The sequence below is a fragment of the Trachurus trachurus genome, assembly GCF_905171665.1.
Source record: "Trachurus trachurus genome assembly, chromosome: 18".
In the NCBI taxonomy this organism is placed as follows: domain Eukaryota; kingdom Metazoa; phylum Chordata; class Actinopteri; order Carangiformes; family Carangidae; genus Trachurus; species Trachurus trachurus.
In genome coordinates, this window is record NC_139909.1 from 16763762 (window position 1) to 16781288 (window position 17527).

Genomic DNA, 17527 nt, shown 5'->3' on the forward strand with positions numbered 1-17527 from the left:
GTTGAAACTTTCATCTTGTGTTTTTGATGCTGAATATGTAAAAAAATAAAATAAAATAATAATAATAATAATCATAATAATAATCATAATAGTTAAGCTTTTAGGAATAGAGTTTTATCGACAAAGCACATTTCATAAAACATGATGTATCCAGTGAGCCTCACAAACCAATGTAATGGTGAAAGTCAACGTCTGATATCGCGGCGAGATCTGAACAACGCGCATCGAAGACACGGAAGCAGAGGGGGAAGAGCAGCAGCAACTCGAACACGAAACAACACAAATTGAGGGAAATGAGCCGAATCAAAGTTGTCCTGTGTACTCTTTATGGAAAGAATATTATCGCGGACCTGTGTGACACCGAGGAGGAGTTTGATCGCGTGACGGTGCTGGAGCTGAAGGAGAAATTACACTCCCTGGAAGGCATCCCAGGTGGTAAAACACAGAAGAGCCACTGCTGACACCGACACATTCAAACCTTGATAATGATTTATTGTCCTTAAAACACTATAATTCATTCATGTTGATGAGTTTTCGAAGAAATTATGAAAGGTGAAGAAGTTGAAATTAAAATTACTTACATTGATCTATTTTTGATTTACAAGTGGATCAATTCAGGTTGGTCTTCGCTGGCAGGCAACTGGAAGATGGCCACCTGCTGCGTGATTATGGAATCAGGCCGGAGTCAACTATTCATGTGGTTGAAAAGCTCGGTGGTGGAGGACCGGGGCATCCAGACTGGGTTGGTGGTATGGGAGACAAGGACGGTCGAAACGGAAGCATGGAAAGACTCTCTAATTTTGACAGTTGTATTATAAACTGATTTGTGACAAACTGACATGTCTGCAAACACTATTAGCCTATCATGTAGGAGCCATTTTGCCTGTTCTCTGTTTGACCACCAGGGGGGGTATTGTGTTGGGTGAAGGTGATATAGGTGAGGGTGTAATTGGCCTCCGGTGTGTGTGTGAGGTAGCCTGACGAGCCAGACTATATCACTAAAATGTATAGTCTGGAAACGACCGGTAGACCTCGGCTCAATCCAGGGGGCGGGATGAAGGCTGTCTTTCAAACTGCCTCTGCACGCAATAGGGTAGCGCTAGCTAGCGCTACGACCAATCAGAGCAAAGAGCAGGACGACGTTAGCCTGACAAGCCAATTAAAATGTATGTCGTCATCACGTTAAGCCGCCCAACGACTCTCTAAACAGATAGAGCGCTGTGATTGGTGAACACAATCGGTGTTCGAGACTCAAAAAGTTCCTATGGCTCGTTTCTAGACTACGGAAGCCGAGAACGGCCACGTCCATAATATTTTTTTTATTATCGTTTTCTCGTGATAACGACTTATTATTTCGTTATCTCGAGATAACAAAGTCCGTTTTCTCGTGATAACGAATTAATTTATTTCGTTATCTCGAGATAACAAAGACCGTTTTCTCGTGATAACGAAATAATCATAGAATGTGTCGTTGACGTGGTTGCCTAGCAACAGGAGGCTACTGTTCAGCTCGAGCATGGGGCAGTTAACTTCAGTCCAGAGCGATAGGTATAACATCTATCTATCGCTCTGCTTCAGTCTACTCTACTCACTGGTGTGATTATTGTCCACACCAGCTGTCAACAATAACTTACCAGTAAGTTACACTTAACGTTAGTTTGAATAACGTCACTGTGCTGGGTTTATTTAAGGGGCTACCGGCCGGTGGTCCCATCTATCCTGTTTCAGCTAAGCTAACGTTAGCTACTGGCTGCTGTCAGAAATCACAACCTTATCTCGAACCATCAGACACCTGTTGCCTGCGACCACCGACATGTAGGCTAATGTTCATTTGGCAAGACAGCAGTGTTCATGAGCTTTATCTGAGCAGCAACTAGCTAACATTACCTTAGCTGAAGCTGCCATAACGTAGTCAACTCTCATGTGTTTATGCTAACCTGTAGCCCCTTAAATAAACCCAGCTCAGTAAACAAACTAACGTTAAGTGTAACTTACCGGTACTTCATTGTTGACAGCTCCTCAGAGCAGACTAACGTTAGTGGCAGCTCTTGAAGGCTGAAATCAGGATGATGTGATCACATTAATCAGCTCACTGATTTGAGTTCTACACATGGTTCTGGGCAATTATCCCACGAAAAACATCTCTTCTGTTACGTTAGATCTGTAGATGTGTATGTTTCCAACAGACTCGCTTTAGTAGCCTCCTGCTACGAACATACAGCGGCTAACCAGCTGCTACTTCCCCGTAAGCAGAAGCGATTGCACCGGGGAAACATGTTGTTAGGCAACCATGTCAACCACACATTCTATGATTATTTCGTTATCACGAGAAAACGGTCTTTGTTATCTCGAGATAACGAAATAAATTAATTCGTTATCACGAGAAAACGGACTTTGTTATCTCGAGATAACGAAATAATAAGTCGTTATCACGAGAAAACGATAATAAAAAAAATATTATGGACGTGGCCGTTCTCGGCTTCCGTACTAGACCCACCTACGGAGCAAATATTTTTGCTGCCGCTAGGGTGCGTCTAGATTTCTAGGCTATGTGTGAGGAGGAGAGCACAAAGTTTTCTGACCGTGTCAAGCATAGATATATATAAGAACTAGATGACTCACCCCCAGCTGTTTCCCAAAGACACGGCGTAGCCAGTACGGCGGCCATCTTGGAACGGGCAACTCTCTCCCTCAGAGCATTAAGCCTATGGTGCATATTCTGCTATAATGACCACAACTTACTCAGTTTTTGTCCGATTTCAAAACGGTTTGATTTTTATGAACGTTTATGCAGTTATGATGCAGCATATTTAGAATCACGGATCATTTTAATAATATATATTTTTTTGTAAAAGTAACATTTTAGTGACATTATGCAAATAGTTAAAGTAATAGCTACATATTGATTTATTTTACACAGAGTTATGAATCGTTTTTTTAGTGCAGATGACTGGATCACATATCTACTGCACTGTAACTGCAGCCAGAGTCAGAGCAAGTTGTCCGTCCTCATATGGCCGACTGTGAGCTACGCCTGCGTGTAGTCAGATCCACCCCCTTGGTGTCAAGCCCGTGTCAAGACCGTGTTAAGCTGGGAAAGACGTGTAAAACCGTGTATAGGACACGCAGAGTGAGTTACCGTGATTGAGTGTTGAACAGTGTGAATTACACTTACCTGAGAGCAGCAATCCTGTGCTTACCTGGACTTTATGTGTAAATAAATAATTATTATTATGCAAACGACCTCACGTGAATGGACATTGGTTTGTGGACACGCGTCCGGAAGAGTTCCACACCCACACACACAGGAACTTAAACGTACACGGCTTTATTGGTAAAAAGACTGTACATACCATGTAGCCTGCTATATTTATACTGACCAACAAGTTTGATCTCTCAGTTTGTGTCCAAATCATAATACTCTACTCTGTGGAGCCTTTTAGAAAAACTGTAGTCAAAAACTCAGTTGTTGGCACATTGTATTTGAGCACATAACAACCTGTAGCCTACTACCAGTTACTGATTAATATCCTTGGCTTTACATATACACTTTACAAACCTGTTACACTAAAGTTTTTACTGCATTTACTCAGAATATCACCTGTGTTAAATAATGAAAGAAATGTTTAACATGTGTCATGTGTAATAATAACTAAACAGTGTTTATTGTTTAAATCCTAAAATCTTGGGGGGCAATGTGTCATTTTTGTCCATTTGTTGGATATTAAACGGAACCTCTTACCCACTTTTTTACGTAAAACAAGTCTGCCTTCATTGTTCAGTGTTGTATTGTGTTTGACCTATAGAGGGCGCTGCAGCTCCTTGACTCAGGTTTACTTCTGTGAGACAGATACATGGAGAGGTGGTTTCATATTTAATATTTTAGTCTTAGTGATCCTGTCTCAACATTCAGGAACAGTTTCCACATGTGTTCACTTGTTTGAGTCAGACATCAAATAGACTCTGTGTGTTCATGGGAAATGAAACTTTATTTAGAAATATTGTTAGTAATGATTAACTCACAGGACAGAGGTCAGCTGCAGGGAAGAAATATTATAAGTAGAAAAAACTTAACATCATGTGCATGTGTGAAACTGTGTGATGTAAACAGGAACATCTGGAGGAAGACTGAATACAGCAGATAAAATACATGTTGTGTTTGTATCTATAAAGTGTGTGGAGTCTCTGAGCCAATAATAAAGATATTTTCTATGTGCATAGAAAATGTAATACTGGGGCCTGTCATTTATGCACAGTCTTTAATGCCAAAAATGAAAAACAGTAATTGGAAAATGGAATAAAATTTAATGGATAAAGCACATTTCATGCAACATGATATAAAACTATGAGCTTCACAAACCATAATACATATAGCAGTTAAACAGGAGTTAAACCAGTCACACAAAGAATCACACTGACCTAACAGGCCTGTTTTAAATAGTTTTGGACAGTGACCGCACATGAAGAGGAAACAAAGTGATAATTTTTTACTGGTTAAAGTAAAAGTATCAACGGTTCACGCTGCTTTACCTGAACAACGCCCATTGCAGACACTCTGCAGCAGAGGGGAAAGGAGCAGCAGCGACTCAAACACTCAAACAAGATGCAAAGTTATTGTGCACGGTGTGAGAGGGGAGAAGATGGAGGTGGACCTGTGTGACACAAAGGAGCAGTTTAAGAGCATGACTGTGCTGCAGCTGAAGGAGAAGATATGTCAGAGGCTGCAAGACGACGCAGGTAAACACACCGACTGAAGTAAAGAGCCACTGCTGACACTGACAGTACAGGCCTCAACAACACAGTTAACATTACGTAACACTAATCCATGTGAGTAGGTGAGTTACCCCGTTAACTTTATGAAATGAATGCTGTGTGAATATGGAGTCCAGCACATGTCAGTCATTCATAGGATTGTAAAGGTGCCTGGTGAAGAGTAGCTTCCTGACAGTCAAAGTGGTGGAATGGGAGACAAGGACGGACAAAACCATAGCAGGGAAGATTTCTCTGATTTTTGTTGTGAAAGTGATTTCTAACAATCTGACATGGCTACAAACCTGTGACAAATCATATCAGCACTATTATAGCTAACATGTTTATTCATACTGACCAACTTCTAAAAAGTTTGATCTCTAATATAATAAACAACCAGTATTTGAACTATTTACACTAAAACAAACTTACAATGCAATCGACAAACTTGGCATCTGATACTTCTGCTAAGTTAACAAGAAAGCTGAATTGTCCATACTTCATTTAAATCCCACACACTCTGTACCAACCAAACAACACATCCCTCTACAACGATGACTTCTAATTGGTCAGAAGAAAACACAAAGAGCCAATCAGACAGACAGGACGCCTCCTATAAACACTCATGTTCCGTTTCACTGTGCGACCTGGATCTGTTTGTGTCATAATGACCAATTATTGAATCATTGTTATTGCATTATTTAAAATATGCATGAAATTATTTCCTTTAAAATGTTGCAGTCATGTCAATAAATGTGTTTGGTTTCTGTCTCAGTTGGATTCATAAATTGTTTTACAGCGGCCTTCAGTATAATAATAAACAGATAGTGAAGTTTGTCCACTGCTCTGGTCTTACGCCAAAACACTGGACCTGGACTATTCGGTACTTTCCGGTTAATGTCCACAGGTATAAGATGTAAATTACTGGACAAGGTCTAAAGAGATTTTGTTGTGATAAGGTTCAGTGCTGCTGTGAAAGTATTTGCCCTTTCCTTGTCAACCGTGATCTGGTTAAACAGCTCTAGCAACTTCCAAACCAACAGGACATAGTCAGAGGAACTGGAGCGGGACAAAGTCATGGTGTTAATAAAGACAGTAATATAATACGGACATATTTAATGATGGAAGTGAGAGCCTGTAGCATTTGAAGTTTTGTTTTAGTAGTTTTTTTGTTTTTTTAAATTCAGCGCTAAATTATTATTTCAATGTGAGGTAGAAATTATTCACTCAAATAACATTTAACCTGGGTGGGTGGGCCTGGGATGGGATGGGTAAGGAGGATGGGAGTTAACAACCTGTCATGGAACTATTGTCTGTTATGAGCACTGGGCATTAGTGCCCGTGATCTTGTTTGTTCTGTGCACAAATCAATAAAGAAAGTTTGGATAAAATAATTTATAACCTGAACAAACTGCATAGTTTTATTGCCCGACGTGTCAGTGAACACAAAGGAGCAGTGAAGTGGTGATAACACAGGACACAGAGGAGGCTACAGCAGAACACAGCGAAGTGAATAACAACATGTGGTGGATGCATAGGAGAGAACTGATAACATAAAAAAAATGATATACCTTAGAACTTTCTCACTAATACCAAATAGAAAATATTCTGATTTCCAGATGTTTTCTGTGTAGAAATGATATTTAAAATCTTCAACATCAGAGAAAAAGAAGAAACTGAAATGCATACGGTATATAAAGGTGTTTACATTATGGCTTCTTCTTCCACACAGGTATAGACGTCTGTCTGGGGGCGACTCCACTGGGGCATTTTGAGTAAGGTACTCCACATTTTGATGCACTCTTCAGACACACAAAACAAAACTTCACCTTACATCGCGGACAGATGATGGTTTTACAATGTTTTTTGCTGTGCTCCACCAAGGAGCCACAGGTGGGACAGGCCCGGATGGCGGGACAGCCAGTGATGTCCTTTACAGCCTCAAAGACGATCTCTGGACAGTTTTTCAGTGTCACCAGCGACTCGTTGCAGCAGCCGTCGTTCCCACAGCGGTCTGACCGTGGAGCCGGACCCTTCCACTCCCTGTAGCACTGCCAGCAGAACGCGTAGTCTCGTCCTCTCTTCGCTGTGCACACGCTGCAGGAGACCTTCAGATCAGAGGCGTCCTGTCTCTCCACTGAAGATCCACATCCAGGACACTGTGATGTGATAAATTGAGAGTTTTAAGCAACAAATCAAATGCTATCAGGTTAAACATCATAGTTTGGATGAGACACTTACTGATTTGATGTTTATGTTTTCCCTGTTAACGTTGAAAGCCAAGGTTTTTTCAAAGTACCGCGTTTCCTTAGGTGTCAGAAGAGCCATTTTACGAACCTCTGTGAACGGCCACTCCACTGCACAACCAAACTGTCCACATGTGAACCTGCTTTCACCCTTTATTAAAATATAAAAAAGTATATAAATAAAAAACATTACAGGTTGAAATATTTGTAGAATGAATCATTCTACAAATATTTCATTAGCTTGTGTCAAACCTGTAATGTTCATTCTGAATGATTTAAAAACTGTGTATGATCATTTTTATTGCTGAATTGAAGTGATGAATGATGAATTTTCACAGTAGATGTAAAATATATATAATATATATGATGCTGTATCTAATGTCTCATATTGGATAAAGTCTCTGGATATACAAGTCAATAGATCAATTATATCAATATTTCTAACATTGCAATGCAACTGCAACTATACAGTATATATATCAACAATATGCATTGATATTTAAATATGAATGCATGTATATTAAAACAACACACATGAAATTATTATGTTATGTTTTCTTAAACATGCACGTATTTTCATGTATACTGTATAACAAACAGAGACTTTAGGTAGGCTATATTTTATCTCTAGCCTATTTGAATGAGCCTATGTCAATAAAACTGTTCTGATTTGTGATAAGTTTCATATATTTTATTTTTACAGATACAGTAGCCTAAAATTTCTCTTGGCCATAAACACATAAACTTCAGACTATGTGTTAGGCTACTGCTCTACACTCTTAATTGCATATGGGATCATGTCAAAACGTCCATTAAACACGTAATTTCAGTAACTACCTGGTCCAGTAACCTGCGACACCAGTTGGTCAGTGACGTGGGAGTGACCGCGTGCCCACAGGACATCAGCGCTCTGCGAGACGGGAAACCTTCACACAAAACTGAGTAAAACACAAACAAACCGTCAAACACACACACAAACAAAACGCACACCAAAAGTAAACGCGACACCATCACACACACTTTGGACACTCACAGTCAAACTCGTCCTCTCTGTCCACGAAGCGAAGGGTCGCGTCCTGGGGGTCGTAACATTTCTCGGTCTTCTTCTCCTCCGGCGGCGGTGGAGCAGCTGACACGGTGGAGCCCATGGTGGGCATAGAGATGGTGGGCAACAGCAGCTGTCCGTGTCTCTCTAGGAGCCGACGGACTGTTTCGTGGTGGCTGCTACTCCGCGCCATTGTGGTACTGTGTGAGCGAGCGAGCGCGCGCGCGTGTGTGTGTGTGCACGTGCGTTACTTCTAATGAGAATTTACCAGAAATCACGTGAGCCTAATGTTGTGCATAATATAAAACAACAACCTGTCTCTTAGACTAAAACGTACACTGATGTAGTTTTGGAAAGAAGGAGAGATATGCAACTGTAAAGGAGGAGAGCTCCTAAATAAACATTATTGTAAAACTGAAACCACTCAAGTTCAGGTCAGGTCACAGCCTGAGTGAAACCACCACAACAACATATCAGCCCTCACACAAGTCTGTTCTGTCTAAACAAACATGATAAAATCACTTAATGTAATACTCTTGTTTTAAACATCCAGTTTATCATAAGTGCAGTAAACAGAAATGTGTCAGTTGTTGCAGGTGATGAACAGAAACCCTCACTGCTGAGTTGTTTTATCAACATGAATCAGCTGTTTGGCCACAAGATATTTTTGTTTGTTTGATTTAATTGAAGTTGCTTCCAGTTTCTCCTTTGCATTTACAAGAAATCACATGGATGCAGCCAGGGCAGTTGGATTTTCCCCTCAATAAAAAAAAACAAATTCACTTTATTACTTGTAAATAAAAACATAAAATGCATTATGCAGTAATGTGCAGATGACCACTTGGGTTTATTGTCTTATTTATGGTTTACTATTAAATATTAGTTCATGCATTGTTTTGAATTTGCTTCCAAAACCCCAACAATGTAAGAATGATGTTCTGCTGCATGTACTATAAAACTGCATAGACCTTAATGAGCTTCAGTGAGACATAATGAATGTGATAGCATTTGAAACACAGATAAAATTCAGGTAGTTTCCAGGAAGGTGATTTCGGTGACACGTGATGAGAGGAGGCGGATCTTCTGACTTCTGTCTTTAAAACGGCACTCACCATCATTACTCAGATTAACAGACAGCAACAAAACAACAAACATGTGCCGTGGAACAGTAACAGTTCAGGATGGGCTGAGAGGAGCGTTCACCTCAGTCCCTCTGACCAACACCAAGGAGCAGATGCTGAATCTCACAACGCAGCAGCTGAAGGAGAGAGTGATGTCAGAGGTTCCTGGGATCAGAGGTAAGAACAAAAAAATCTGCAATATCGCAAATTAATTTGGAATCATGATTTCAGTCAGAAAAGTAATTTCTGCATTCTGTTGTCATATAGAAATAAGAATTGTTGAAAAAATTGAAATAAGAATGTCATTTTTGTTACGTCTTAAACCAAACAAGGATGTTCCTTTAATATGATTTCTTAGCTCTCTGTGTCTCAGTGCTTCATTTATGGGTCTCAAAAGACATTTTATCTTTAAAAAAAATGTGGATATAGATTTGGATATTGCACTTGGCCGTATTGTGATTCAACTCACATTACAATGATTAATCTAAGACCATATTTTAAATTCTGTGTGTTTCTCTGCTGCACAGGAAAGACAGACATCCAGCTCCTATTCAAAGGTCACACGCTGGCTGCCGACTCCTCCACACTGTCTCAACATGGCATTAAACACGAGGACATCATCCTGGCTGTGCCCAAGGTTCATGGAGGATAAACGGCCTGATGAAGACAACACCTCTGCTGTAGATGACGCTTAAGAAATGAACTGCAAGTGTCCAATGTTTGGTGTGGGTATAAAACCTCAGGCTGTTGGACTGAGCAGAGGAGGGAGGGAGTGAACTGCTCACACAGACCACCGTGCTGACATGCTGACGTCTATGTCTGCTTACAGTCCCCACTCTTTCCTGTAAACATGTCCGTTCTACACAGCTGCCCGTGCACTAATTTATGCTGCTGAAATGCATCTAATTTCAAAAGGCCTTATGCCTTTCTTTGTTTTTTTGTTTGTTTTGTATTGTTGGATTTTTTACAGAGACTAAAACAAAAAATATGGTGTAGGAAAAAGTATCTTTAAAATTCATTCATGCATCACATCATGTTCAACATCTAACTTCTGTTAAAATTTCTGGTCTTCATGGGATAATAAACCACTGTCACAATCACTGTCCTTGTTTTGTTGTTTTTGGGATTGGCATATAAAGGTTATAGGTGTTACAACTAATTATGGGCCTTTGATTAGAATTGACTTGATGTAATATAATATTGTCTGTGAGATTTTTTGCATTTCTATACAAAAAAGGGACTAAATTCTATCTTCATTGCATGCCTGGTCTTATAAAAAATAACAGTTAAAATTTTAGGATGTAGGTATTTTTAATTTTTTCTTGTCCTTATCTGTTCTATTCACTTAAATAAACATGTCCAGACATCAAGAAGACATCCTGTGTTCATGTTTTCTGCTCACTTTATTAAGTGATGTATGATAATGCATGATAATTAACTATGTTCACTATAACATTATAATAAGAGAACGTTATGTCTTCTCTTGTACTTTCTCTCCTAGTCTACAGTTTGTTTCTGCATTATCTCAATTATCTTTGCATGAAATTATATTGTATAAAATACCACTATAAATGTCAATAAATGTGGTTGGTTTCTTTTTCAGTTAGGTTGATAACCTGTTGTATAACCACAGCCATGATCTCATGCCAGAACACTGGTGCAGAAATATTTTTGGTACTTTCCAGTTATGACACCAGACAAATACAGCCAGACAATAACAACATCACGTGAAGTTTAACAAGGAAATGCACCACACACTTGTTATTCTAGGGGAATATACTGGAGCCTTGTCCTGGTAATGATGATGCAGATTACAGGAAAACACCAAAAGTGTCCAAAGTATGTCAGTGCTTTTGTTGTGGTATTATCAGTGCTGCTGTTTGGTGAAACTGAAAGTAATGTGTCAGCTCCTCCCCGTTGACCCTGATTCAAGTAAAGCAAAGAATGTAGTGTGGTGTGTGGATGTATCTTTTCATCAGTTCTCAACAAGTGATGGAGCTAATAATCTATAGCATTTTTTTCTAGTGTTAGATCAGAATTTCAAACAACAATTTCAAATAATTCACTCAAACCGTGTTTAAACATAAAAAAAAATTAGTAAGGTTTTATTATAGGAGAATATTGGCTGCTCAGGAAATACACTATAAAATGAAAACAACTTGGAAATATATTCATTATATGCTTCACATTTATAATATTATACGCCACAACTTTCAACAATATAATAGTATTTATATAACTATAACATCTGACTGACTTTCTCATCAACAAACTCTTTTTTCCAGATGTTTCAGTGTGGAAAGAAAGTTTCAGCTCTTCCCAACCAGACAGCATTAGTGCATTTGTTCTATAAGGGGTTAGGTAGGGGTTAGTACCTGCACACTGGCTTCTCCCACACAGGTATGGAGGTCTGTCTGGGGGCGACTCCATCGGAGCATGGTGAGAAATGCTCGCTTGTGTCCAAACAATCCTCTGTCAGCTTCAGACACACAAAACAAAACTCGATCTTACATCGGGGACAGACGACGTTTTTACACTCCATCTTGCTGTGTTCCACCAGGGAGCCGCAGGTGGGACAGGCCCGGATGGCGGGGCAGCCGGTGACCCCCTCCACGGCCGCGAAGACGATCTCTGGACAGTTTTTCAGTGTTACCAGTGACTCGTTGCAGCAGCCGTCGTTCCCACAGCGGTCTGACCGTGGAGCCGGACCCTTCCACTCCCTGTAGCACTGCCAGCAGAACGCAAAGGTCCGCCCTCTCTTCGGTGTGCACACTCTGCAGAGGACCTTCAGATTAGATGGATCCTGTCTCTCCACTGAAGATCCACATCTAGGACACTGTTAGATGAAAGGTGGTGAAGTTAGTATGCAGCAGTTCAGCTTTCTAAATACAGCCTGATTCACTCAGAGAGACACTTACTGATTGGGTGAAGTCCCTGTTTGAGTTGAAAGCCAAGGTTGTTTCAAAGTACTCCATTTCCTCAGGTGTCAGAAGAGCCATTTGACAAACCTCTGAGAACGGCCACTCCACACTACAACCAACCTGTCCACATGTGAACCTGCTCTCACCCTTTATTGAGAAATGGGATAGCACGTTAATCAAATTAATACAGATTGGATGTGAGCCCCTAAACATTGTAAACTCCTCAGACTTATTAAGAAGCAGAGACAGATGTTTTAGAGGACCGCCACCAGCCAACATTACAAATCTGCTGAGTCAAACTTTGTTTATTAAAACTATAAAGATCATATTGTGTACTGTTTATCAAGAGTGATATGCCATAGAACTACATGACATAATACCAGATATAGATATGCAGGCCTCTGGATATTTGGACTTAGGTATTTTGTATATATTTTGCAACTAACCATGCTAACAAAATATAACCCATAAACAAATAAATAAATAATATTACCGTAAAACATGACATATTATTATCACACTGTATCTTAAGTTTCACATTAGATAGATTCACTAAATATATGAGAAAATAACTTGATATGAAATAGCACTGGTAAATCCAGTATACATATACATACTATATGTCTACAGTATTTCTTCCAAGAGCTTCCAATTTTTTTTACATACATGTATGTATACGATATGTTCTTAAATTGGAAACCTTGTACTTTTTACATTTTAATACAAATTGCCAAGTCATTTTAACTAACAGAAATAGCCTATGACTTTGGGGTAGAGTACAACACAAAAAGAGTAGGCCTAATGGTAGCTATGTAACAAGAATGGTATGTTCAATAACAACAAAATGTAGATTAAAAAACAAGATAAAGAATCAAAATATGGCGCACGCACACACACACACACACACACACACACACACACACACACACACACACACAAAAGTAACAGTCTACCTGGTCCAGTAACCTGCGACACCAGTTGGTCAGTGAGGTGGGTGTGACCGCGTGCCCACAGGACATCAGTGCTCTGCGAGACGGGAAACCTTCACACAAAACTAAAGAAAACACAAACAAACACAAACAAAACGCGAGGGTAAACAACACACACATACATACACCTATTTGGACGCTGGACCGGGGACACTCACAGTCAAACTCGTCCTCTCTGTCCGTGAAGTGAAGTGTGGGATCCAGAGGGTCGTAACACTTGTCAGTCTCCTCCGGCTCAGCGGACACATCACAGCCCACCACGGACCTGGACCAGAGCAGGTGTCTGTAAGCCCCAGCACTGAACATCTGAGCATCTACGAACTCAGCCAGAGCTCCATGAAGTCTCCGTCCGTGCGCCATTTCTGAGTCTGCATGTGCGCGCCCCCGCGTGTGCACGTGTGAGGTTGCAAGTCATGTGATTTCATATAAATGCAGTCAGACTTCTGATGCCCTGGTTCAAAACTATCTAAATTAACATGAATGCATTTGTCATCACTGTGTGTATAGCTGTATCAGCTTTCCAAAGAAGAACTAGATGTGGTTTATTCTGCCTCCTGACCCCTCACACAGCTTTGACCTTGTGTTTTATTCATGTTTATTATGGCATGTTTTATGCTGCTTTAGCCTCACAAAAGGAATTTCCCCTCATAGAGTTATGCAGATCTGTATTAGCTCTGTTACAGACACACGTCAGGTAATTTCCCATGCAAGGCTGCGATAAGAGGAGGAGGAGGAGGAGGAGGAGGAGGAGGAGGAGGAGGAGGAGGAGGAGGGTTGTAACTGCGAGAACGAAAGTGTTTCTTGTTTTAAAAACACAAGCAGAGTGATCTGAAGCATCATTTTCCAAAAGACGGTGAATCTGACTGAAGCAGCAGAATACAGAACAGCAAACAAGATGTGCGAGGTCACTCGTGCACCCATCTTCATCCTGGGGCCTCAAAGTGAGAGGAGAGAGTTCCAGTTCAACATCAACACGTCAACAGTGAAGGATCTGAAGGAGAAAGCAGAACAGATGTTTAAAGGTAATACACTGGATATTCTTTAGGAAAACTACAGCACTACATGTAACTAAACTAAACTAAACTAAACTATATATGTATGTACTTTACCCCAATGTCTTATAATAGCTCTGAAAAATATATTTGAATGTTTAAAGTACAATATGGTCAGCCCGCGGAGGGTCTTCTTTCACTTTCTTCTTTCAGTATCCAGCAACAATAATACATTCAGTGTGGTTCAGGTTACATTTTTACTTTTTGTGTATAATGTATAACGTGTCCCTCAACTTGAGTCTCTTTGTCTCTCTGTTCAGGTGAGGTGCGCCCCACCTTCAATGGCAAGTCACTGGACGACGACAACGCCTTGCTGACTAAATATGGCATCAACCCCAAGTCTGTCATCCACCTGGTGCTGAGGGTTAACGGCGGCTAGGCCGAGGAGACGCGACCACCACTATCATCATCATCATCATCATCGTCATCATCCCATCTCTGCAATTCAACAAACCTTTCAAAAAACTAATTTGTCAATAAACTCCAGGATGATAGAATATCTTTGTGTGAGTCTCCTCTTTTCAGAGTCCAGGCACTTTATTTATTTTGGGTCAGTTCTTATCGGAGAGATTTTGTCTGAGAAACTGACATTATACTTAAGTTTAAAATGAAATGTCATTTAGTCTTTTGTAGTTTTCATTTTGTTGACCACAACACTTTGTGAGGTTCACATGATCAGGCATTAGCTATAAATAGAAACCAATGGACAAAGATTAAGACTGTTGTTCTGTAAACAATCATCACAGCAACTGCTATAAACTTTGAGGCTAATAAAAGCTCCTTCTTGTTGATTAGAACTTGTTTTCACATCAGATTAGTTTAAATAACTGGAAAGATTTCAGTATAAGTAAAATATGTATAATAATAATATAATACATTGATATTAAATAAATGTTAAATGTTAGGTCTCTGTGTTTATGTTACTAAACAACAGAAATGTATCAACATGCATAAACCTGTTTGTGGGTCACACATCAAACAGACATTTATCAACTTTTATTGACATTTATTAACATTTTTATTAAGTATTTACTAACTATGATTATTAAACAACATTAAAAAGGGACTACATTAGATATTTTTAACCTATTAGAACAAACAGGCCCAACAGGCAACACGTCCAGCCTCAGTTTAAACATGAACCAACAGTGAAACAGTTAACAGGAAAACTCTTGTGTGAGAGAAGAAGCATGTCCTGCGTTAGTTATTAGTTTCTGTGCCACACAGGGATGGAGGTTTGTCTGGGGGGCACTCCATCGCTGCAGGGGATGAAGTAGGAGCTGGTCTCCAGGCACACGGCAGTGGAATATACAGTACTACAGGTATATTACAGGTAACCCTGGCCTAGTGTTGGTGATGCAGATTACAGGAAAATATCCTAAGTGTCCAAAGCATGTAAGAGTCTTTGTTATGGTAAGAGTCAGTGCTGCTGCGTTGGGTGAAAATGAAAGTATTTTTTGTTAGGCCCTCCCTCTGACATCTATGATACTGGTGTAAAATACTGCAGGAGGATGAGCCATGGATAATGATTGACCATGAAAATGTTAAAATCACAAGCAGAACAATCTTATGCCTCTTTCTCAGTAAGTCGGCGAGCATGATGGTATACTCAGTGTCGCTCTGTACTTGATGCACTGGCCTAGAGGTGAGAGGAACAGGTCCCAGATCAACGTCGACACGGTCAGGGATCTGAAGGAGAAAACAGCAAGGACAATTAAAGGTAACACACTGAATTATTATTACTATTATTATTATTTACCTTTATTTAACCAGGAATTCCCATTTAGATCAGGAATCTCTTTTGCAAAGGAGGCCTGGCCAAGGTAGCAGCCATGTAAAATCAGCACATACACAATAAACATAAAACAAAAAGTCAGATACTCAGACACAGGCCACTCCAGAAGAACAATGACATTCCTCCCTCACTGAATACGCATAAGTAAAACTACAGTGCTACATGTAACCATTTCACACACTTAGACTACTTTACCAAATATTTTTTACAATATCTGTATAAAATATGTTTGCATTAAAAAAAAACAATAATGTTGTGTACAGTGTGCAGGAGAGAGCACAACTTAACATCTGATTAAAAGAATAAAAACAGGATTGTAAAGGCTATTTGTTCTTCTCTAGGTTACTGTTTGTTTGCCTACCTGACAGTTTCGACTGCTGTGCCTATAAACTTCACATGATAGGCTATAACTGGGGAACAGCTTACTCATCTCCCAGTGCCCTTTTGGAGTGAAGCACCTCCAACACTGTTAAAGGTTAAAATCTGGATAAAGTATATTACATTTTTCATTTATCCCTCTGAAGGATTGCCCTAGTCACCCTAGGAGCTGTAGACCTCCAGCAGGAGCTTAATCTTCAGGTGGGTCAGCCAATTTGTACAAGTAGAAAGTGCAATCCACGTCTCCAGGTTGAGGGTTGGATAAATAGTTAACAACCCAACTTAATGGAGAAAACACCATATGCAAAAAAGAGAGAGAGAGAGAGAAGAGAAGAAAAGAAAAGAAAATCCTCCCCAAAAAGCAATAAAACCAATGTCCAATACTTTGATTTCAGTGCGGCCACCCATTTATTTTATTTTCTTTATTTTTCTTTATTCTAAGCTTAGCACAGGAAAATTAGTGTTCTTTTCAGGTGAGTTTCCACTGAATGTCTTACAAAAACACCGCCACATTCAAAAACGTTTTGCTTCCCCTGGCATTCTCCAACTCTCGGCATACATGCAGCTCTTCACCTACGTATGTCTTGGTATCACAATGCCCCACCGATTGGTCAAACATAAAAACTACATTATGGCTCCAACACCAGTTACATTGCAAGGAGAAGGGAGAAGAAATTGAAAACTGTGGATTTTTTCTTTTTTGAACAGGACCGGAGTGGCGGTTGGTGTTCACTCGCCTGCTGTGTCATTATGGAATCCGACACAAATGCATCATGGGAAGCAAGGCCGGCAAAAACCAAAGTCTGGAAGTCCTGTCTGTTTTTTAAAGGTTGTTATCTGTTCCTTAGTTGTAGTTTTTTTGTAGAAATACTGGGCAGTGCCGCATGTAGCCATCTCACACACTTAACCAGATGTCTTATGAAGGAGATGCATGTAAAATACAATAATGTCATGTGGAGCAGCATGTTTAGGAGGTGCATATGATCAGCCAATGAAGGACAAAATCTTTCACTATGCAGCAACAATATTTTTATGTTGCATGGTCATAGTCGGTTTATATATAATATTTTTACCTTTTGTGCACATGTAACGTAATTCCCTCTCTCTCTGTGCAGGTGATGTGTAGCCAACCTTCAATGGCAAAACACTGGACAATGACGATGCCTTGAACACCAAGCCTGTCTCTGCAGTTTAACACTAACTTTCAATAAACTTCAAGATGATTTAACAA

The 17527-nt window shown here is 39.9% G+C and overlaps 2 protein-coding genes and 1 long non-coding RNA gene across 3 annotated transcripts; 1 reads left to right on the plus strand and 2 right to left on the minus strand.

Annotated features, from left to right (window-relative positions):
* The first annotated feature begins 219 nt into the window (after nt 1-219).
* Nucleotides 220-2595, plus strand: LOC311001285. The gene is made up of 3 exons (XR_014596153.1): nt 220-432; nt 606-972; nt 2559-2595. It is a non-coding gene; the product is annotated as an uncharacterized lncRNA (long non-coding RNA).
* Nucleotides 2596-6346: 3751 nt separating this feature from the next.
* Nucleotides 6347-8371, minus strand: LOC311001272 (uncharacterized protein). Its single transcript, XM_083992317.1, has 4 exons — nt 8029-8371; nt 7833-7933; nt 6991-7146; nt 6347-6908 (listed from the first exon to the last, which is right to left on the minus strand). The coding sequence occupies exons 1-4, from the start codon at nt 8231-8233 to the stop codon at nt 6459-6461; spliced, it is 912 nt and encodes a 303-aa protein (XP_083848443.1). The 5' UTR covers nt 8234-8371; the 3' UTR covers nt 6347-6458.
* A 3093-nt stretch (nt 8372-11464) lies between these two features.
* On the minus strand, nt 11465-13431 carry LOC311001273 (uncharacterized protein; the record flags this gene model as incomplete). The annotated part of the gene is made up of 4 exons (XM_083992318.1): nt 11465-11997; nt 12080-12229; nt 13036-13136; nt 13230-13431. 4 exons carry the CDS (start codon nt 13429-13431, stop codon nt 11530-11532), a joined length of 921 nt encoding a protein of 306 aa, XP_083848444.1. The 3' UTR covers nt 11465-11529.
* Nucleotides 13432-17527: the final 4096 nt, after the last annotated feature.